Genomic DNA, 24,208 nt, shown 5'->3' with positions numbered 1-24,208 from the left:
AGTCTTGAAGGAGTTCCCACATATGCTGAGCACTTGTTGGCTGATTTTCCTTCACTCTGCGGTCCGAATCATACTAAACCATCTCAATTTGGTTGAGGTCGGGGGATTGTAGAGGCCAGGTCATCTGATGCAGCACTCCATCACTCTCCTTCTTGGTAAAATAGCCCTTACACAGCCTGGAGGTGTGTTGGGTCATTGTCCTGTTGAAAAACAAATGATAGTCCCACTAAGCCCAAACCAGATGGGATGGCGTATCGCTGTAGAATGCTGTGGTAGCCATGCTGGTTAAGTGTGCCTTGAATTCTAAATTAATCACAGACAGTGTCACCAGCAAAGCACCCCCACACCATAACACCTCCTCCTCCATGCTTTACGATGGGAAATACACAACGTCTCACAAAGACACGGCGGTTGGAACCAGAAATCTCCAATTTGGACTCCAGACCAGAAACATTCAGCGCATTCGGAAAGTATTCAGACAACTTTACTTTCTCCACATGTTGTTACGTTACAGCCTTATTCTAAAATGAATTAAATTGTTTTGTTTCCTCATCAATCTATGCACAATACCCCATAATGACAAAGCCAAGAATCTCAAATTTGGACTCCAGACCAAAGTACAAATTTCCACCGGTCTAATGTCTTGAACTCTGTGAAGCATATATTTGGGCTGCAAGTTCTGAGACTGGTAACTGTAATGAACTTATCCTCTGCAGCAGAGGTAACTCTGGGTCTTCCATTCCTGTGGCGGTCCTCATGAGAGCCAGTTTCATCATAGTACTTGAAGAAACATTCAAAGTTCTTGAAATGTTCCATTTGACTGACCTTCATGTCTTAAAGTAATGATGGACTGTCATTTTTTGCCATAATATGGACATGGTCTTTTACCAAATAGGGCTATCTTCTGTATACCCCCTACCTTGTGACAACACAACTGATTGGCTCAAACACATTAAGGAAAGAAATTCCACAAATGAACTTTTAAGAAGGCACATCTGTTAATTGAAATGCATTCCAGGTGACTACCTCATGAAGCTGGTTGAGAGAATGCCAAGAGTGTGCAAAGCTGTCATCAAGGCAAAGGGTGGTTATTTGAAGAATCTCAAATATAAAATATATTTTGATTTGTTTAACACTTTTTTGGTTACTACATGATTCCATATGTGTTATTTCATAGTTTTGATGTCTTCACTATCATTCTACAATGTAGAAAATAGTTTTAAAAAATAAAGAAAAACCCTTGAATGAGTAGGTGTTCTAAAACTTTTGACCGGTAGTGTATCTATCGATCACATCTATATGACGATCTCGGTTCGACAGACGCTGGGAGATGGGAAGCAAGTACAGGGTGATAATCAATGCTCACAAGGGGATCAAACAGAGAAATAGACAGATATAAGGGAGGTAATTAACAAAGGGAAGGAGTCCAGGTGAGTCCAATGAGCGCTGATGCGCGTAACGATGGTGACAGGTGTGCGTAATGATGGGCAGCCTGGCGCCCTCGAGCGCCAGGGAGGGGGAGTGGGAGCAGGCGTGACAATCTACAGTTGAAGTCGGAAGTTTACATACACTTGTTGGAGTCATTAAAACTCGTTTTTCAACCACTCCACAAAGTCGGTTAGGACATCTACTTTGTGCATGACACAAGTAATTGTTCCAACAATTGTTTACAGACAGATTATTTCACTTATAATTCACTGTATCACAATTCCAGTGAGTCAGAAGTTTACATACACTAAGTTGACTGTGCCTTTTAAACAGCTTGGAAAATTCCAGAAAATGTTGTCATGGCTTTAGAAGCTTCTGATAGGCTAATTGACATCATTTGAGTCAATTGGAGGTGTACCTGTGGATGTATTTCAAGGCCTACCTTCAAACTCAGTGCCTCTTTGCTTGACATCATGAGAAAATCAAAAGAAATCAGCCAAGACCATTGTAGACCTCCACAAGTCTGGTTCATCCTTGGGAGCAATTTCCAAATGCCTGAAGGTACCACGTTCATCTGTACAAACAATAGTACGCAAGTATAAACACCATGGGACCACACAGCTGTCATACCGCTCAAGAAGGAGACGTGTTCTGTCTCCTAGAGATGAACGTACATTGGTGCGAAAAGTGCAAATCAATCCCAGAACAACAGCAAAGGACCTTGTAAAGATGCTGGAGGAAACAGGTACAAAAGTATCTATATCCACAGTAAAATGAGTCCTATATCGACATAACCTGAAAGGCCGCTCAGCAAGGAAGAAGCCACTGCTCCAAAACCGCCATAAAAAAGCCAGACTACGGTTTGCAACTGCACATGGGGACAAAGATCTTACTTTTTGGAGAAATGTCCTCTGGTCTAATGAAACAAAAATAGAACTGTTTGGCCATAATGACCATCGTTATGTTTGGAGGAAAAAGGGGGGTGGCTTGCAAGCCGAAGAACACCATCCCAACCGTGAAGCACGGGGGTGGCAGCATCATGCTGTGGGGGTGCTTTGCTGCAGGAGGGACTGGTGCACTTCACAAAATAGATGGCATCATGAGGAAGGACAATTATGTGGATATATTGAAGCAACATCTCAAGACATCAGTCAGGAAGTTAAAGCTTGGTCGCAAATGGGACTTCCAAATGGACAATGACCCCAAGCATACTTCCAAAGTTGTGGCAAAATGGCTTAAGGACAACAAAGTCAAGGTATTGGAGTGGCCATCACAAAACCCTGACCTCAATCCTATAGAACATTTGTGGGCAGAACTGAGCAAGGAGGCCTACAAACCGGACTCAGTTACATCTGCTCTGTCATGAGAAATTCACCCAACTTATTGTGGGAAGCTTGTGGAAGGCTACTCAAAAAGTTTGACCCAAGTTAAACAATTTAAAGGCAATGCTACTAAATACCAATTGAGTGTATGTAAACTACTGACCCACTGGGAATGTGATTAAATAAATAAAAGCTGAAATAATTCATTCTCTACTATTATTCTGACATTTCACATTCTTAAAATAAAGTGGTGATGCTAACTGACCAAAGACAGGGACGTTTTACTAGGATCAAATGTCAGGAATTGTGAAAAACTGAGTTTAAATGTATTTGGCTAAGGTGTATGTAAACTTCCGACTTCAACTGTACTTGTTTTACCTTTTTGTGGCAGGAATTCATGATGGTCAGGTGCAGCTGATGTTTGTCTCTCTTCATCGTCCAGTGGTGGTCCTGGCTGAGGACCATCAAGGATAGGATATGCCTCCTGGCCGTGGACAAGGTGCATTTCATGACATTCAGAGTAAAAAATAAATAAATATATTGATGTCACTTGTCTCTTGCAAGCATGTAATGCAACTCAAGTACATACAGTAACCGTAAACACAACGCATTCTTTCACACTATAATTCCCATCCCTGCAGAGAACTATACCTAAGCATGTAACATTTTTCAATAACATACCATTCTTTATTACTGCCTTTGTAATGCAATGAGCTTCACCAAAGTAGCTCTGCATTAAGATAAACGATAATACTGTATGTATGCACACAAACATAAAAAGGATAGCCCAACAGCTAAATCATACATCACACATAAAAACAACATTGGAGAGATGTAATTGTTAAACAACTTCTAAATTAACTGCATCACAGGGGCAAATCCTTAAGGGAGACATATTTGAAGTTGCCTGACGTCAGGGGCATCTTAACAGCTCATTGCCCCATTCTGATGCTCACTGCCACAGCCACAGAGGAAATGGTGGATGACATCATAGAGAAGATTAATATCCCCATGTAGTCTGGCCGGATTGTCTCGGTTCTTTCCAACAGGGAATAATCTATGCACTTGCAATTTCTATGAAGAAACATGTACAGGAGTGGCAGATGGCCATATACGCTTCCTCCCACATGGCACCGTTTTACTGGGTAGGAGTTCGAGGCATTCAGGACAAATGAATGCCCCATGGGTAGTGGACACATTTGGAAAAACTAGTTTAGCAGTCCTGGGACTGGCTACTGAACCAAGACTGCGCCTTTTAAAAACCTTGGGTTTCTTCTCAAATTCCTTACTGCAGTTGCAGCAATTATTTGAGGAAGACATTGAAGGACACACAAATACATATACAACAAGACATTAAAACAAGTATAAATAAATAGAAAACTAAAAAAGACTATAATAAATTACAATATCGGTTTGAGTTTGCTCTAGGATGCTATAGGGATGCTAGGATGCTCTAATATGCACCAGAATGGAGTAGGAACAGGTGCTGCATTTTCTTTCGCCTTTTGTACCAAGTGGTGCAGCGTGATGACGTCATTGGAGAAGTTTGCTTTGGAAATGGGAGCGTAACTTGGGAGAAAATGTTGCTGAAGCGTCGTTTTTTGGCTGGAAGGCACCAGGTAGGCACACACGTACAGTCGTGTGGATCTGTGCCAAATTGCTACAGTAAGTGTATATTTTTTATTTGAAATATTATTTCTAGTTGATATTAAAGATAAAAGGGCATGGGTGACCGAGAAAAAATAATTGGTACAAGTGGCAAACAACAATACAGGCACTAGGGATGGGGGTGTGAGCATGCGGATCTGGGCAGATGAGATGTTGTTATTATCTGTGTGTTTCAGTAAGTTGTTGTTCGTATGTATACGTTTGTATCTGGAGTAAAAAAATGTTTTAAGATAAGGGGCATAACAGCATATGTTTCGAAAACTGGTTTGAAAGGAATGATTATTGACGTTTCTAAACATTCAAACACAGTGTCGGAATTGTAGTTCACATGAAGCCGATAGTGGGCGAATGTAAGGGCTGAAAACACTACATACAGAGAAGAAGGGGTTTCAAGAGATAAATCTAACCATGATTGCGTTCAAACCTCAGTGCAGCTTTGTGTAAACAAGCATAATGGTAGGGTCTGTATCTTCTGGTAAGTCCTACAGCACATTATGAAGTTCAATTAATTGTACAGACAGGGTTTCTGTCACAAGCTATATAAGCTAATTAGTGTTACTGTCAAATTATTCAAAGAGAACATAGGTGGCCCTGGCTATACAGAAAAAATACATGTTTGTATTAATGACCGTCGAATCGATCGCTTGTTGTGAATGTCAATGACCCCAAGAGGACGAAACACGCGCTTCTGCGCAGTTGTCTCTCGCGACCACAGAGGAGAGCAACTACAGCGACGCCGTAAATCACGTGACCTTGTGCTGGCTGAGTGAAGCGTGTTAGCAGGTAATAAAAAGCAAATCTCCTTCAGGCGCTCAATGTTTTTCTTTATATTTGAGCCATTTTAAACCCTTTCATAGTATTGTCCCTCTTGAAGTGTAATGTCACCGATTCATTTGTTTGTTTACACCAGCTTTTCAGCCTTTTTTTCGTTATTTTATTTTGGCTTTTCCCCCGGCAAGTAATGTCGGGGTTGGATTGTGTGCTGTGTGGCCATTTTCGTTAGAATTGATAAAGCTTTGTGGTTAGCTAGCAAGCTAGCATGTTATGATACCCGAAGAACGGATGTTTATTATTTTCACTTGGGAAGAACCCCCGTTAGTAAACATTCAATGTGTGAACAGGATTGTCCGCCCGTCGTGTTTTGGTATCCTATCTGCCGTTGATTGCCTAAACTGCATCGCTAACTAGCTAACGTTAGCTGGATACTAAGATGGCTAGGACAAAGGGGTCCCACTGTCCGTCACTGTTGTGAATTATTTGTCAGTTATAGTAGGACTAAAATCCACACAGTGGTGTATTTGAAACGCGCGCCGTTACGTTTCAGTTAAAAACATTATCAAAAGTCTCAAGACAATTAAACAGTTAAGTGATTGTAAATGTCATATTTAAAGGCATGCATTCTTTATCATTAACTATAACTTAGCTAATTATGGCAAGCTATCCATAACACTGTAGTCTATTGTTTGCACACATTTGACGGTGTCAATAGCAGTGTTATATAAACAGTTCTGTCTTTTTACTATTCGAGTGTGTTTGTCATATTGTGTAGATTAAGAATGTTTTATGAGTAGGCAGCTAGAGATGATGGCAAACTCGGTAGCTGCGATAACTTGTTTTGTTATTGGACAACAGCACTCTGTCGAGTTGACCCAATATCTCATTACATTAACTTGCATGGGAATGCGCTCGAATGAGAGTTGTAAACAAAACAATATAGGCCCTGGCTGGCTATTCGCTAGGTGTCCCGAGTGCAGAGCTTTCGCAAAGTCAACCTGATGTTGCTGCTGCTGTCATCTCAGCTGCAGATAATCAATCATAGAGCCCGTGTTTTTGGTTGCATTACTGGAAGTTGCCAATGGCAGCTACGGTCACTTAGCCACTGACCTGCAGCTGCATTGTCTATAGATATGAACCAAGCAGGGTAATATAAGTGGCGCAGTGGTCTAAGGCACTGCATCGCAGTGCTAACTGTGCCACTAGAGATCCTGGTTCGAATCCAGGCTCTGTCGCCGCCGGCCGCGACCGGGAGACTCATGGGCGGCGCACAATTGGCCCAGCGTCGTCCAGGGTAGGGGAGGGAATGGCCGGCAGGGATGTAGCTCAGTTGGTAGAGCATGGCGTTTGCAACGCCAGGGTTGTGGGTTCGATTCCCACGGGGGGCCAGTATATAAAAAAAATATGTATTCACTAACTGTAAGTCGCTCTGGATAAGAGCGTCTGCTAAATGACTAAAATGTAAATGTAATAAGATCTTCTCAGTTTATACAGTGTAGTTTCTCCTGAGTGGTGCAGTGGTCTAAGGCACTGCATCGCAGTGCTAGCTGTGCCACTAGAGATCCTGGTTCGAATCCAGGCTCTGTCGTAGCCGGCCGTGACCGGGAGACCAATGGGGCGGCGCACAATTGGCCCAGCATCGTCTAGGGTAGGGGAGGGAATGGCCGGCAGGGATGTAGCTTAGTTGGTAGAGCATGGCGTTTGCAACGCCAGGGTTGTGGGTTCGATTCCCACGGGGGTATAAAAAATATAATAATGTAAGTCGCTCTGGATAAGAGCGTCTGCTAAATGACGTAAATGTAGTTTTGGAAGTGTGTATACGGAGCATTCGGAAAGCATTCAGACCCTTTGACTTTTTCCACATTTTGTTACGTTACAGTCGTATTCTAAAATTGATTCAATAAAATGTTTTCCTCATCAATCTACACACAATACCCCATAATGCCAAAAAGAAAACAGGTTTGTAGAATTTTTTGCAAATTTATATAACAAAAATGTTTTTACATAAGTATTCAGACCCTTTGCTATGAGACTCGAAATTGAGCTCAGGTGCATCCTGTTTCATTAATCATCCTTGAGATGTTTCTACAACTTGATTGGAGTCCACCTGTGGTAAATTCAATTGATTGGACATGATTTGGAAAGGCACACACCTGTCTATATAAGGTCCCACAGTTGACAGTGCACGTCAGAGCAAAAACCAAGCAAAGTCAAAGGAATTGTCTGTAGAGCTCAGAGACAGGATTGTGTCGAGGCACCGATCTGGGGAAGGGTAGAAAAAATGTCTGCAGCATTGAAGGTCCCCAGGAACACAGTGGCCTCCAACATTCTTAAATGGAAGAAGTTTGGAACCACCAAGACTCTTCCTAGAGCTGGCCGCCCAGCTAAACTGAGCAATCGGGGGAAAGGACCTTGGTCAGGGAGGTGACCAAGAACCCGATGGTCACTCTGACAGAGCTCCAGAGTTCCTCTGTGGAGATGGGAGAACCTTCCAGAAGGACAACCATCTCTGCAGCACTCCACCAATCAGGCCTTTTTGGTAGAGTGGCCAGACGGAAGCCTCTCCTCAGTAAAAGGCACATGACAGACCGCTTGGAGTTTGCCAAAAGGACTCTCAAACCATGAGAAACAAGATTCTCTGGTCTGATGAAATCAAGATTGAACTCTTTGGCCTGAATGCCAAGTGTATCGTCTGGAGGAAACCAGGCACCGCTCATCACCTGGCCAATACCATCCCTACGGTGAAGCATGGTGGTTGGCAGCATCATGCTGTGGGGGTGTTTTTCAGCGGCAGGAACTGGGAGACTAGTCAGGATCGAGGGAAAGATGAATGGAGCAAAGTACAGAGCGATCCTTGATGAAAACCTGCTCCAGAGCGCTCAGGACCTCACACTGGGACGAAGGTTCACCTTCCAAGAGGACAATGACCCTAAGCACACAACCAAGACAATGCAGGAGTGGCTTCGGGACAAGTCTCTGAATGTCCTTGAGTGGCCCAGCCAGACTCTGGAGAAACCTGAAAATAGCTGTGCAGCAATGTTCCCCATCCAACTTGACAGAGCTTGAGAGGATCTGCAGAAAATAATGGGAGAAACTCCCCAAATACAGGTGTGCCAAGCTTGTAGCGTCATACCCAAGAAGACTCGAGGCTGTAATCGCTGCCAAAGTACTGAGTAAAGGGTCTGAATACTTATGTAAATGTGGTGTGTGTGTATGTGTATATATATATACAGTGGGGGAAAAAAGTATTTAGTCAGCCACCAATTGTGCAAGTTCTCCCACTTAAAAAGATGAGAGAGGCCTGTAATTTCATCATAGGTACACGTCAACTATGATAGACAAAATGAGAAAAAAAAATCCAGAAAATCACATTGTAGGATTTTTTATGAATTTATTGGCATATGATGGTGGAAAATAAGTATTTGGTCACCTACAAACAAGCAATATTTCTGGCTCTCACAGACCTGTAACTTCTTCTTTAAGAGGCTCCTCTGTCCTCCACTCGTTACCTGTATTAATGGCACCTGTTTGAACTTGTTATCAGTATAAAAGACACCTGTCCACAACCTCAAACAGTCACACTCCAAACTCCACTATGGCCAAGACCAAAGAGCTGTCAAAGGACACCAGAAACAAAATTGTAGACCTGCACCAGGCTGGGAAGACTGAATCTGCAATAGGTAAGCAGCTTGGTTTGAAGAAATCAACTGTGGGAGCAATTATTAGGAAAGGGAAGACATACAAGACCACTGATAATCTCCCTCGATCTGGGGCTCCACGCAAGATCTCACCCTGTGGGGTCAAAATGATCACAAGAACGGTGAGCAAAAATCCCAGAACCACACGGCGGGACCTAGTGAATGACCTGCAGAGAGCTGGGACCAAAGTAACAAAGCCTACCATCAGTAACACACTACGCCGCCAGGGACTCAAATCCTGAGTGTCCCCCTGCTTAAGCCAGTACATGTCCAGGCCCGTCTGAAGTTTGCTAGAGTGCATTTGGATGATCCAGAAGAAGATTGGGAGAATGTCATATGGTCAGATGAAACCAAACTAGAACTTTTTGGTAAAAACTCAACTCGTCGTGTTTGGAGGACAACGAATGCTGAGTTGCATCCAAAGAACACCATACCTACTGTGAAGCATGGGGGTGGAAACATCATGCTTTGGGGCTGTTTTTCTGCAAAGGGACCAGGACGACTGATCCGTGTAAAGGAAAGAATGAATGGGGCCATGTATCGTGAGATTTTGAGTGAAAACCTCCTTCCATCAGCAAGGGCATTGAAGATGAAACGTGGCTGGGTCTTTCAGCATGACAATGATCCCAAACACACGGCCCGGCCAACGAAGGAGTGGCTTCGTAAGAAGCATTTCAAGGTCCTGGAGTGGCCTAGCCAGTCTCCAGATCTCAACCCCATAGAAAATCTTTGGAGGGAGTTGAAAGTCTGTGTTGCCCAGCTACAGCCCCAAAACATCACTGCTCTAGAGGAGATCTGCATGGAGGAATGGGCCAAAATACAAGCAACAGCGTGTGAAAACCTTGTGAAGACTTACAGAAAACGTTTGACCTGTGTTATTGCCAACAAAGGGTATATAACAAAGTATTGAGAAACTTTTGTTATTGACCAAATACTTATTTTCCACCATAATTTGCAAATATATTCATAAAAAATCATACAATGTGATTTTCTGGATTTTTCTTCCTCATTCTGTCTGTCATAGTTGACGTGTACCTATGATGAAAATTACAGGCCTCTCTCATCTTTTTAAGTGGGAGAACATGCACAATTGGTGGCTGACTAAATACTTTTTTCCCCCACTGTATATATATATATATATATATATATAAAATACATTTGCAAAAAAAATCTACGGCTCTTTTTGCTTTGTTATTGTGTGTAGATTGATGAGGGGGAAAAAACTATTAATTTTTGTTTAGAATAAGGCTTTAAGTGAAAGGGTCTGATTACTTTCCGAATGCACTGTATATAGGGCTAGCCCAATAATGGACTAAAGGAGCCTAACGTTACTCATAGTCCAAGGACCCTACGCATTCTGTTTAAAGGCGAATTGTCTCTAAGCCAAAACAGTCAAATACTCCATCTAGCTAAATGTGAATCAATTCTCAATTATGGTTAGGTTCTAGAAACATAGATAAATCCTTCTACTTTCATATCACATCAAAATAATTTCACAAATGCAAAATACACACTTACTATACACTGTTTTAACAGTTGCGGCCGACACTCAGGGTTGCGCAATTCCCCCCAACCGTGTTGATGTGGGGACGTGTTTGATACAGGCTACTCCACACACACACCAGGGATTTCAGTTTAGAAGAAACTACAAAGGGAATCGGGACTATTTGAACAACCTAGGCCTAACGTACAGTGAGGGGAAAAAGTATTTGATCCCCTGCTGATTTTGTACGTTTGCCCACTGACAAAGACATGATCAGTCTATAATTGTAATGGTAGGTTTATTTGAACAGTGAGAGACAGAATAACAACAAAAAAATCCTGAAAAACGCATGTCAAAAATGTTATAAATTGATTTGCATTTTAATGAGGGAAATAAGTATTTGACCCCTCTGCAAAACATGACTTAGTACTTGGTGGCAAAACCCTTGTTGGCAATCACAGAGGTCAGACGTTTCTTGTAGTTGGCCACCAGGTTTGCACACATCTCAGGAGGGATTTTGTCCCACCAATCTTTGCAGATCTTCTCCAAGTCATTAAGGTTTCGAGGCTGACGTTTGGCAACTCGAAACTTCAGCTCCCTCCACAGATTTTCTATGGGATTAAGGGTCTGGAGACTGGCTAGGCCACTCCAGGACCTTAATGTGCTTCTTCTTGAGCCACTCCTTTGTTGCCTTGGCCGTGTGTTTTGGGTCATTGTCATGCTGGAATACCCATCCACGACCCATTTTCAATGCCCTGGCTGAGGGAAGGAGGTTTTCACCCAAGATTTGACGGTACATGGCCCCGTCCATTGTCCCTTTGATGCGGTGAGGTTGTCTTGTCCCCTTAGCAGAAAAAAACCCCCAAAGCATAATGTTTCCACCTCCATGTTTGACGGTGGGGATGGTGTTCTTGGGGTCATAGGCAGCATTCCTCCTCCTCCAAACACGGCGAGTTGATTTGATGCCAAAGAGCTTGATTTTGGTCTCATCTGACCACAACACTTTCACCCAGCTCTCCTCTGAATCATTCAGATGTTCATTGGCAGACTTCAGACGGGCCTGTATATGTGCTTTCTTGAGCAGGGGGACCTTGCGGGCGCTGCAGGATTTCAGTCCTTCACGGCGTAGTGTGTTACCAATTGTTTCCTTGGTGACTATGGTCCCAGCTGCCTTGAGATCATTGACAAGATCCTCCCGTGTAGTTCTGGGCTGATTCCTCACCGTTCTCATGATCATTGCAACTCCACGAGGTGAGATCTTGCATGGAGCCGCAGGCCGAGGGAGATTGACAGTTCTTTTGTGTTTCTTCCATTTGCGAATAATCGCACCAACTGTTGTCACCTTCTCACCAAGCTGCTTGGCGATGGTCTTGTAGCCCATTCCAGCCTTGTGTAGGTCTACAATCTTGTCCCTGACATCCCTGGAGAGCTCTTTGGTCTTGGCCATGGTGGAGAGTTTGGAATCTGATTGATTGCTTCTGTGGACAGGTGTCTTTTATACAGGTAAAATGAGATTAGGAGCACTCCTAATCTCAGCTCGTTACCTGTATAAAAGACACCTGGGAGCCATAATTCTTTCTGATTGAGAGGGGGTCAAATACTTATTTCCCTCATTAAAATGCAAATCAATTTATAACATTTTTGACATGCGTTTTTCAGGATTTTTTTGTTGTTATTCTGTCTCTCACCTGTTCAAGTAAACCTATCATTAAAATTATAGACTGATCATTTCTTTGTCAGTGGGCAAACATACAAAATCAGCAGGGGATCAAATACTTTTTTCCCTCACTGTATAACAGTAGGCCTATTTGTCTTATCTTATACCTGCCTGCAGTGAATAGGGTAAATACTGTAAGTGACGTGAATTTCTAGCCACATTTGAGCCACACTTTTCTCCCCAACCCCCCTCTCTCTTTTTGTCTTCCAGATTTTTCTATTTTGTACATACATTGTTTTGTATATACTGTAAATGATGACCTCGTTGGGCGGCGACAAAGCCCGGGGCACTCGGGACAAAGCGCTGCCTGCTGCCACAAACACAACTCAACCACAGAAACAGCTCCAGGTGAGTGACACACACACACAACCAGTGTTTTCCACTAGCGCCGGTTGTCGGCTATACAACTGATTTACAGAGTCATTTTCAGCCGTGTAATTTATCCACAAAAATTCACTAGGCTACTTTTCAATTTGCTTCTTAGAAATAAGTCTGCAGAGCCCTTCCCTGCTAGAATGAACGGTATGCATCTTCTAGCAATCTATTGATAGGACAGGCGCCTGTCAGTCACAAAGTGAGCGATGACAGGGAAACACTGCTGGTTTGACAGTCTGCTGTCTGTCCTGCCTCTCGGCATCTGGGTGTCTGCGCTGTGGTTGCAGTCTGATTTCTTTACACTGAGGGAGAGAGTGTGAATTTTCAGGTCCCATATAATGTGGTAACGATGTGTCAATCCACTTAGCCTATTGTTTTTCTGGCACATTCATTTATTTTCTTTCGTGTGCAGGGTCCAACATTGACGCTGGCCCGGGGTCAGTAAAAACGTTAGGCCAGTGGATCTCGTCTGTCACTGGCCTGACAGTATCTTTTCAGCACAGGTTGGCATTCCACTTCAACATTTACCTGCTCTGTCGCAGTCTACAATTGAAAACCATACACATAAATGTCATGCTACACTGAACAAAAATATAAACGCAATATGTAAAGTGGTCCCGTGTTTCCTGAGGTAAAATAAAAGATCCCAGAAATTTTCCATATGCACAAAAGGCTTATTTCTCTCAATTTTTTTGCACTAATTTGTTTACATCCCTGTTAGTAAGCATTTCTCATTTGCCAAGATAATCCATCCACCTGACAGGTGTGGCATATCAAGAAGCTGATTAAACAGCATGATCATTACACAGGTGCACCTTGTGCTGGGGACAATAAAAGGCCACTCTAAAATGTGCAGTTATGTCACACAACACAATGCCACAGATGTCTCAAGTTTTGAGGGAGCATGCAATTGGCAGGTATGTCCACCGGAGCTGTTGCCAGAGAATGTAACGTTTATTCCTTTACCATAAGCCAACGTCGTTTTAGAGAATTTGGCAGTATGTCCAACCGGCCTCACAACCGCAGACCATGTGTAACCACGCCAGCCCAGGTCCTCCACATCCGGTATTTTCGATATGAAGTCCATCAGGACTTGCCAGACGTTATAGTGAGTTACTCGTCAGTAGCCTACCGAATTGCATCGGTACGAGAACTGTTAATTTGGCTCCCTAATTTGCATACTGGTAGGCTTTTTGGTGATTTCTCTGCAGATAAACAATAGGTAGGCTAGTGGAGAGAGAGCATCACTCTGGATTGAATTGTTTTAAAAGGTAATGATACTTATACATTTAGTTGCGGACAAATATATTGGCACCCTTGCACTTTTCTTAAGTCCCTATTTCTTCTAAAATAAGTTAAAATTTAAAAACACTTTTGGTCTCCACACCGTGTTATTGGATTTTCAACATTGCAGAACACATTTTTTATTTATAAAGGCATGGCATGGACAACATTATTGGCACCCCGGAGCTACTACTTAGTTGCACAGCCTTTGGCCACAATAACTTAGACAAACACTTGTAGCCATCAATGAGCGTTTACTGGCAATTTGGCCCACTATTCTGCAGCAAACTGCTCAAATTCTTCAATGTTTGAGGGGTGCCTTCAACCAACTGCTGTTTTCAGATCTTTCCATAGGTTTTTGGATGTGATTCAGATCTGGACTCTTTGCTGTCCATTTCAGAGCAGTCGATAGTTTCATCTTGAACCATTCCTGGGTGCTTTTTGATGTGTCCTCAGGGTTGTTGTCCTGCTAGAAGACCCACAACCTTCCATGGAGACCCAGTTTTTGGACTGGGTTGAACATTGGACTCCAAAACACCTGATAATCTGCTGATTTCATAATGCCTTGCGCACGTTCAAGGCCCCCAGTACCAGAGGCAACAAAGCAATCCTACAGCATTATCAAACCTCCCCATGTTTGATTGTAGGGAGGGTGTTATTTTCATTGAATGCTTAATTTGGTCGTCAGTAGAAAGGTGCAGCAAGCTCACTGAGGCTACAATAAGCATTTGTCGGCAGTTAGCTTGGCCAAAGGCTGTTCAACCAAGTACTCTTTTCTAAATGAACATTTTAAGCTGAAGTTTACAGGAATAAAATGTATTCTGTAATGTAGAAAATCTAATAACAATGTGTGGAGACCGTTTTTTTCAATTGAAACTTAATTTAGAAATAGGAAATTATTTAAGAAAAGTGCAATGGTGACAATATATTTGGCCGCAATTGTATATGGTATTTTGAAAGATATTGATATACAGTGCCTTCAGAAAGTATTCACACACCTTCACTTTTTCCACATTTTGTTGTGTTACAAGCTGAATTTAAAATGGATTACATTGAGATTTTTGTTTCACTGGCCTACACACAATACCCATTAATGTCAAAGTGGAATTATGTTTTTAGAAATTGTTACACATTAATTATAAATGAAAAGCTGAAATGTCAAGAATCAATAAGTATTCAACCCCTTTATGGCAACCCATAAGTTCCTGAGTAAAAATGTGCTTAAGTCACATAATAAATTGAAATAAATAGTGTTTAACATGATTTTTGAATGACTACCTCATCTCTGTATCCCACACATACAATTATATGTAAGGTCCCTCATTCGAGCAATGCATTTCAAACACAGATTCAACCACAAAGACTACGGAGATTTTCCAATGCCTCGCAAAGAAGGGCACCTATTGGTAGATGGGTAAAAAATATAAAAGCTTACATTGAATATCCCTTTGAGCATTGTGAAGTTATTGATTACACTTTGGATGGTGTATCAATACACCCAGTCACTACAAAGATACAGGTGTCCTTCCTAACTCAGTTGCTGGAGAGAAAGAAAACTGCTCAGGGATTTCACCATGAGGCCAATGGTGACTTTTAAAACAGTTACAGAGTTTAATGGCTGTGATAGAAAACTGAGGATGGATCAACAACATTGTAGTTACTCCACAATACTAACCTAAATGAGAGTGAAAAGAAGGAAGCCTGTACAGAATTAAAAATATTCTAAAGCATGCTGTTTGCGAAAAGGTACTAAAGTGAAACTGCTAAAAATGTGGCAAAGAAATGAACTTTTTGTGGATAATAAGTCAAGATGTATGAATACTTTCTGAAAGCACTGTAGGCAGTGTTCCCTCTAATTTGATCATTGTGGAAATTATGTTCAATTTCCAGCGCATGTTTACTGTGAACACTGAGGCTGTACCCGCTTTAAGTTACAGTTTTAACAGTGGCCATGTAAGTTACTGTGGCTATTTGATCATAATGTAGGCCTACCAGAGTGACCTACCATCAAAATCAATGGAAAAAATGCATCCCATAACATTTTAACATGTCCCCTGTAGCTCAGTTGGTAGAGCATGGCGCTTGCAACGCCAGGGTTGTGGGTTCGTTTCCCACGGGGGGCCAGTATGAAAATGTATCCACTCACTAACTCTAAGTCGCTCTTGATAAGAGCGTCTGCTAAATGACTAAAATGTATAATGAAATAGCTGTTCTATCATTCAGCCTACAGTAGCAGCCAATGTGTGGTGTTCAATGAAGGCCTACATTCCATGAGACGTTTGGAAAGAAACATGCAGGGCTTGACATTAACCTGTTTATCCAGTTGTCCTTCAGACAAGGAGGTGACTGAAAATGTTGTTGTTTGATGCAAGAAACCACTTTACAAAATTAAATGCATTATTATTCCCATACCATTATTACAGAGAATCAGACAAATTGTGACCGACCGCCTTGATTCGGTCTTTAGTAGCAAAATTTGAAATTTTGTTTTTTACATTGGATAAAAGCAGAGACACAGAGCTACAAAATGGTATATCATACACTGCATTTGAGGAACAATGGGAAAGTAATTCTGCTTTGAAAGTTGGTAAACTTGTAACCCCACTTTTGAGAAAATGGCCCTTTGAATGTTTTGGTACACCTACTGGAGAGCTCTACTTTGTTTACACCCATTCCGCATTGTTCATACCCTCTTAAGCCAGCTCCACCCATCTCTTTAACGATTCACATGTGAGGTCATGTGCTAAACAGTGAGTAGTGGAGTAAAGATTAAGACTAAAATTGGTAGATGTAGTAGCCTACAATAAGGAAAAATTCCAGGTAAACAAAGTGTCCAGATATAAATATTTTATAAATATTAGATGACATAGTAGCAATATCAAAAATAGATAGTGTCTATATATATATATATATATATATATATATATATATATATAAAAGAACAAGTGTCAGTGCCAGTAGAGAAATAATTACATAATAAACAGTATGTACAAGAAAAATATCAATAACCATATCAGTGATACTGGTGATAGATCAGGTAGTTATATGCATACAATAAAGGGTAAAGTGGCTGAGCAGCAGGATAAAAAAAATTATATAGTAGCAGCAACGTATGGCGTGTGTGTTAGGAGAGAGTCGTGAATAGAGGCACTGAAGAGAGTGCTGATGACTGGGAACTCGCCCCCAGTGATGAACTTGTCCGTCCGAACCACTCAAGAACAAGGGAATCTACATTCGGAGAGCCTGTTTCTGTCCTGTCCTTGACTTTGATGCAGGGCATGTGATATCCATAGCCTCTTTGTCGCAAAACTCCCTGATCTTCTCAAAAGATAAGTTAGTCTAGCTTTGTCCAGTCCAGGTGGTGCTTGTACAGGCAGACCATCTATGAGAGGAAGGATGTCAGCGTTGCACAGCAGCTGAAACCTGGTCCCGACTGAGTCAAAATGCTCCTTGGTGACAGCAACACTAGGCTCCAGAGCATCGAAGCTGTAAAACAGAAAATAACAAAAAACAATTAAGACATTCCAACCTTGCATAACATCAATTCACCTCCCAAGTTTAGATAAGAAGAATAACCCCATACAATGCAATGAAAATGATATTCACCTGAAGTGCTTGAACTGCTTGATCTGTGGCAGCGGCCTGAAGTACGGAGTCAGGTGTTGTTGCCAGCCATTGCTTTCCACCAGCACCGTACCATCCTCCAGTCCAACTAGCTGTGGGATGTTGACCCCTGTCACAGTGCTGTCTTTCACAACACCAGCAATCTTGGACAAAGTGTTCACTCTGGTCTTTCTGAAGCGCTGCTTGATGAGGCCGAAGCACCAGTCGGGGGCCCACTTGGTGTGGCCTGTGATCAGGAAGTGAAGGTCCAGACTGTGGTGGAGTTTGCATGGTCCACCAGGCACAATCTTGTTCTTGTTTTGGCCAGTGCAGTTGTCACAATTCAGCTTCACACGTGTTTCCCCAACTCCGTAGTTGGTGAAGAAATGGTGCATGTACAGTGGGGAAAAAAAGTATTTAGTCAGCCACCAATTGTGCAAGTTCTCCCACTTAAAAAGATGAGAGAGGCCTGTAATTTTCATCATAGGTACACGTCAACTATGACAGACAAAATGAGAAATTTTTTCTCCAGAAAATCACATTGTAGGATTTTTAATGAATTTATTTGCAAATTATAGTGGAAAATAAGTATTTGGTCAATAACAAGTTTCTCAATACTTTGTTATATACCCTTTGTTGGCAATGACACAGGTCAAACGTTTTCTGTAACTCTTCACAAGGTTTTCACACACTGTTGCTGGTATTTTGGCCCATTCCTCCATGCAGATCTCCTCTAGAGCAGTGATGTTTTGGGGCTGTCGCTGGGCAACACGGACTTTCAACTCCCTCCAAATATTTTCTATGGGGTTGAGATCTGGAGACTGGCTAGGCCACTCCAGGACCTTGAAATGCTTCTTACGAAGCCACTCCTTCATTGCCCGGGCGGTGTGTTTGGGATCATTGTCATGCTGAAAGACCCAGCCACGTTTCATCTTCAATGCCCTTGCTGATGGAAGGAGGTTTTCACTCAAAATCTCACGATACATGGCCCCATTCATTCTTTCCTTTACACGGATCAGTCGTCCTGGTCCCTTTGCAGAAAAACAGCCCCAAAGCATGATGTTTCCACCCCCATACTTCACAGTAGGTATGGTGTTCTTTGGATGCAACTCAGCATTCTTTGTCCTCCAAACACAACGAGTTGAGTTTTTACCAAAAAGTTCTATTTTGGTTTCATCTGACCATATTACATTCTCCCAATCCTCTTCTGGATCATCCAAATGCACTCTAGCAAACTTCAGACTGGCCTGGACATGTACTGGCTTAAGCAGGGGGACACGTCTGGCACTGCAGGATTTGAGTCCCTGGCCGCGTAGTGTGTTACTGATGGTAGGCTTTGTTACTTTGGTCCCAGCTCTCTGCAGGTCATTCACTAGGTCCCCCGTGTGGTTCTGGGATTTTTGCTCACCGTTCTTGTGATCATTTTGACCCCACGGGGTGAGATCTTGCGTGGAGCCCCAGATCGAGGGAGATTATCAGTGGTCTTGTATGTCTTCCATTTCCTAATAATTGCTCCCACAGTTGATTTCTTCAAACCAAGCTGCTTACCTATTGCAGATTCAGTCTTCCCAGCCTGGTGCAGGTCTACAATTTTGTTTCTGGTGTCCTTTGACAGCTCTTTGGTCTTGGCCATAGTGGAGTTTTGAGTGTGACTGTTTGAGATTGTGGACAGGTGTCTTTTATACTGATAACAAGTTCAAACAGGTGCCATTAATACAGGTAACGAGTGGAGGACAGAGGAGCCTCTTAAAGAAGAAGTTACAGGTCTGTGAGAGACAAATCTTGCTTGTTTGTAGGTGACCAAATACTTATTTTCCACCATATTTTGCAAATAAATTCATTAAAAATCCTACAATGTGATTTTCTGGATTTTTTTTCCTCAATTTGTCTGTCATAGTTGACGTGTACCTATGATGTAAATTACAGGCCTCTCTCATCTTTTTAAGTGGGAGAACTTGCACAATTGGTGGCTGACTAAATACTTTTTTCCCCACTGTAGTTGATGACTGCGCTGCTGCCTTTGCTGAATGACATGCCTTCATCAAACAAGTAGTTGACCTTCACAGCAGACACCAAACAAGCCACACTTGCGAGGAGTTAAAAAGTTGATGGGATCAGAATAGGGTCAGAAGGATAGTGCACCTGCAAACAACAAAAGAACATTAAGATAAATTAAAATTAATTGTCTCACCCCTGTCAGTCTGTCTTTTCACAGTTCAGTGAAAGGCATTTGTCTGCTTCCCATAATAATACAGTACCAGTCAAAAGTTTGGACACAACTACTCATTCCAGGGTTTTTCTTTATTTTTACTATTTTCTACATTGTAGAATAATAGTGTAGACATCAAAATGAAATAACACATATGGAATCATAACCAAGAAAGTGTTAAACAAATCAAAATATAATTTATATTTGAGATTCTTTAAATAGTCACCCTTTGCCTTGATGACAGCTTTGCACACTCTTGGCATTCTCTCAACCAGCTTCATCTAGAATGCTTTTCCAACCGTCTTGAAGGAGTTCCCACATATGCTGAGCACTTGTCGGCTGCTTTTCCTTCACTCTGCCGTCCGACTCATCCCAAACCATCTCAATTGGGTTGAGGTCGGGGGATTGTGGAGGCCAGGTCATCTGATGCAGCACTCCATCACTCTCCTTCTTGGTAAAATAGCCCTTACACAGCCTGGAGGTGTGTTGGGTCATTGTCCTGTTGAAAAACAAATGATAGTCCCACTATTGCTGCAGAATGTTGTGGTAGCCATGCTGGTTAAGTGTGCCTTGAATTCTAAATAAATCACAGACCGTGTAACCAGCAAAGCGCCATAACACCACCACCTCCTCCATGCTTTACGGTGGGAACTACATATGCGGAGATCATCCGTTCACCCACACCGCGTCCCACAAAGACACGGCGGTTGGAACCAAAAATCTACAATTTGGACTCCAGACCAAAGGACAAATTTCCACCGGTCTAATGTCCATTGCTTGTGTTTCTTGGCCCAAGCAGGTCTCTTCTTCTTATTGATGTCCTTTAGTAGTGGTTTCTTTGCAGCAATTTGACCATGAAGGCCTGATTCACACAGTCCCCTCTGAACAGTTGATGTTGAGATGTCTGTGACTTGAACTCTGTGACACATTTATTTGGGCTGCAATCTGAGGTGCAGGTAACTCTAATGAACTTATCCTCTGCAGCAGAGGTAACTCTGGGTCTTCCATTCCTGTGGCGGTCCTCATAAGAGCCAGTTTCAACATAGTGCTTGATGGTTTATACAAAATAAACTGATATCACATTTACATAAGTATGCAGATCCTTTACTCAGTACTTTGTTGAAGCACCTTTGGCAGCGACTACAGCCTCGAGTCTTCTTGGGTATGACGCTACAAGCTTGACACACCTCTATTTGGGGAGTTTATCCCATTCTTCTGTGCAGATCCTCTCAAGTTCTGTCAGGTTGGATGGGGAGCGTTGCTGGACAGCTTTTTTCAGGTCTCTCCAGAGAGATCGGGTTCAAGTCCGGGCTCTGGCTGGGCCACTCAAGGACATTCAGAGACTTGTCCCGAAGCCACTCCTGCGTTGTCTTGGCTGTGTGCTTAGGGTCGTTGTCCTGTTGGAAGGTGAACCTTTGCCCCAGTCTGAGGTCCTGAGCGCTCTGGAGCAGGTTTTCATCAAGGATCTCTCTGTACTTTGAGCTGTTAATCTTTCCCTCGATCCTGACTAGTCTCCCAGTCTCTGCCGCTGAAAAACATCCCCATAGCATGATTCTGCCACCACGTGCTTCACCGTAGGGATGGTGCCAGGTTTCCTCCAGACGTGACCCTTGGCATTCAGGCCAAAGAGTTCAATCTTGGTTTCATCAGACTAGAGAATCTTGTTTCTCATGGTCTGAGAGTCTTTAGGTGCCTTTTGGCAAACTCCAAGCGGGCTGTCATGTGCCTTTTACTGAGGAGTGGCTTCCGTCTGGCCACTGTACCATAAAGGCCTGATTGGTGGAGTGCTGCAGAGATGGTTGTCCTTCTGGAAGGTTCTCCCATCTCCACAGAGGAACTCTAGAGCTCTGTCAGAGTGACCATCAGGTTCTTGGTCACCTGCCTAACCAAGGCCTTTCTCCCCCAATTGCTCAGTTTGGCCGGGCGGCCAGCTCTAGGAAGAGTCTTGGTGGTTCCAAACATCTTCCATTTAAGAATGTTGGAGGCCACTGTGTTCTTGGGGACCTACAATGCTGCAGACATTTTTTGGTACCTTTCCCCAGATCTGTGCCTCGACACAATCCTGTCTCGGAGCTCTACGGACAATTCCTTTGACCTCATGGCTTGGTTTTTGCTCTGACATGCACTGTCAACTGTGGGACCTTTTTTATTTTTTAATAAATTTCGCTTTGTCATCATGGGGTGTTGTGTGTAGATTGCTGAGGATGTTTTTTTATTTAATCAATTTTAGAATAAAGCTGTAAGGCAGGGGTGTCAAACTCATTTTAGCTCAGGGGCCACATGGAGGAAAATCTATTCCCAAGTGGGCCGGACCGTAAAAATCATGGTATATATAACTTAAAAACACCAACTTCAGATTGTTTTCTTTGTTTTAATACGATCAACATACAACATAAAGCTGGAGCCTGAGGACAGTGTGTCCAAAATAGTACAAGCACAACATCACTATTAATCATAAAACACGTCAAGTTTATTTGAAAATTCTAAAGAAAAAGAACACACAAACACACAATGCCTCAGTGATTAACAGAACTATTTCAGGGTGTCATTTCTCAGGCAGAAATGTAGATAAAAATAATGAAATCCTGTTCCCCAAACAAGTGCAAGAACCACAGAGTCAAGAATAGGTTAAATATACAAATAAAATAAAATCAATTAAAAACAATAGCACATCAACATAAAAACATATAAAGCTGGAGCCTGAGGACAGTGTCCAAAAGCACAACATCTCTATTAATCATAAAACACCTCAAGTTATTTGAAAGTTCTGAGGACAAAGAACACACAAACACACAATGCCTCAGTGATTCACAGAAGTATATCACAGATCACAGAACTATATCAGGGTGTCATTTCTCAGGCAGAAATGTAGATAAAAATAATGATATCCTGTTCCCCAAACAAGTGCAAGAACCACAGAGTCAAGAATAGGTTAAATATACAAATAAAATCAATTAAAAACAATAGCACATCAACATAAAAACATATAAACATAAATCTGAAAGCGTTGCTCAAACTCCCGTAACAGTCCCGTTATTTTATCTTTGAACCGCTTCATGTCTGCCACATGTTGGGTCGCGCACACATTTTTCAGACAGGGGAAGTGAGCTGCATCACCACCGGCAAGTTGCGTCTCCCACAATGACAGCTTCAACTTGAAAGAACGTATGCTGTCATAATACTGCGTGACAACTTTGTTGCGCCCTTGCAGCTGTTTGTTCAAGTTATTCAGGTGCTCTGTAACATCCACCATAAATGCAAGGTCCGGCATCCATTCTGCGGAATGAAATTCTAACACTGGTTTGCCCTTTTCTTCCATGAACTGTTCAATTTCTTCTCGTAAATCAAAGAAACGCCTCAGCACAGCACCTCGGCTTAACCATCTTACCTCAGTGTGGTATGGCAGGCCATAGATGTGGTCTTTCTCTCTGAGAAGGCTGTCAAACTGACGGTGATTCAGGCTTCTGGATCGGATGAAATTAACAGTTTGGATGACCACCTTCATGACGTTATCCATCTTTAATGACTTGCAACACAAAGCCTCCTGGTGCAAAATACAGTGAAAAGTCAAAAATCACGTCCTCCATTTGCAGATTGCACTTTCTCTCTGAACTTTGTCACAACGCCTGCTTTTTTCCCGATCATTGAGGGCGCACCATCTGTAGCCAGGCTGACAGCGCGGGACCAGTCCACTCCGACCCTGTCCAGCGCGCCCGACGAGCGCGGTAAAAATATCAGCTGCTGTCGTTGTATCTGTCATCGGCACCAACTCCACGAACTCCTCGGTGACGGTCAATGTGTCATCAACTCCGCGGATGAAAAAATGGCCAGTTGTGCAACATCTGTAATGTCCGTGCTTTCATCATTTGCAACCGAAAACGCAATAAATGACTTTACTTTTTGCTTCAACTGGCTGTCCAAATCCACTGAAAGATCGGAAATCCTGTCTGCAACTGTGTTTCTTGTCAGGCTGATATTTGCAAAAGCCTGCCGCTTTTCAGGGCACACAATCTCCGCTGCCTTCATCATGCATGTTTTTACAAATTCACCCTCACTAAATGGTTTTGAAGCCACTGCAATTTCATTAGCAATGAGGTAGCTAGCTTTCACTGCAGCGTCACTGATGTCTCGGCTGTGAGTAATCACAGGCTGCTGTTTCTTCAGACCCGCCAACAGTTCATTCACCTTCTCTCATCTCCGCTGTCCTTGAAAGTTGTCATATTTGTCGGCATGAAGACTCACATAGTGGCGACGAAGGTTATATTCTTTCAGCACTGCAACATGCTCTGAACACACCAAACATACAGCTTTCCCATTCAATTCCGTGATTAAATAGGATGACCATTTTTCTTGGAACACTCTGCACTCTGCGTCCACTTTTCTCTTTTTTGACAGAGACATATTGGGGCAATGAGGGTGCCAAAGCACATAATGTTAAAAGTAGAAGCCGTAATAAATATCGCGGGCAAAACAAAGTAGCTCATTGGCTGCACGTGCTTGACCTACTTGCTCTGCCCCGGTATAAACAGTTTGCTTGCTTAACACAATTGCTATTGCGCCATCCAGTGGACGCAATTGGAACAGCAGTTTATTTTATTAAAAAATTGCAGCGCATTTTTATACTTTCCAACAAAACAAAAAAAATTA

At 42.5% G+C, this 24,208-nt stretch overlaps 1 protein-coding gene across 1 annotated transcript in view; it reads left to right on the top strand.

Annotated features, from left to right (window-relative positions):
- The first annotated feature begins 5,122 nt into the window (after nt 1–5,122).
- The window catches only part of LOC121575501 (ubiquitin-associated protein 2-like), a 52,526-nt gene continuing 33,440 nt past the window's right edge, over nt 5,123–24,208 (top strand). Inside the window, exons 1-2 of the mRNA XM_045222999.1 lie at nt 5,123–5,201; nt 12,301–12,438. Of these exons, the coding sequence (XP_045078934.1) occupies nt 12,343–12,438 (96 nt within the window). The 5' untranslated portion in view covers nt 5,123–5,201; nt 12,301–12,342. The remainder of the gene's footprint in view (nt 5,202–12,300; nt 12,439–24,208) is intronic.

Source organism: Coregonus clupeaformis, chromosome 10, assembly GCF_020615455.1.
Source record: "Coregonus clupeaformis isolate EN_2021a chromosome 10, ASM2061545v1, whole genome shotgun sequence".
NCBI classification, from domain to species: Eukaryota; Metazoa; Chordata; class Actinopteri; order Salmoniformes; family Salmonidae; genus Coregonus; species Coregonus clupeaformis.
This window is presented reverse-complemented; position numbering and strand designations above follow the sequence as displayed.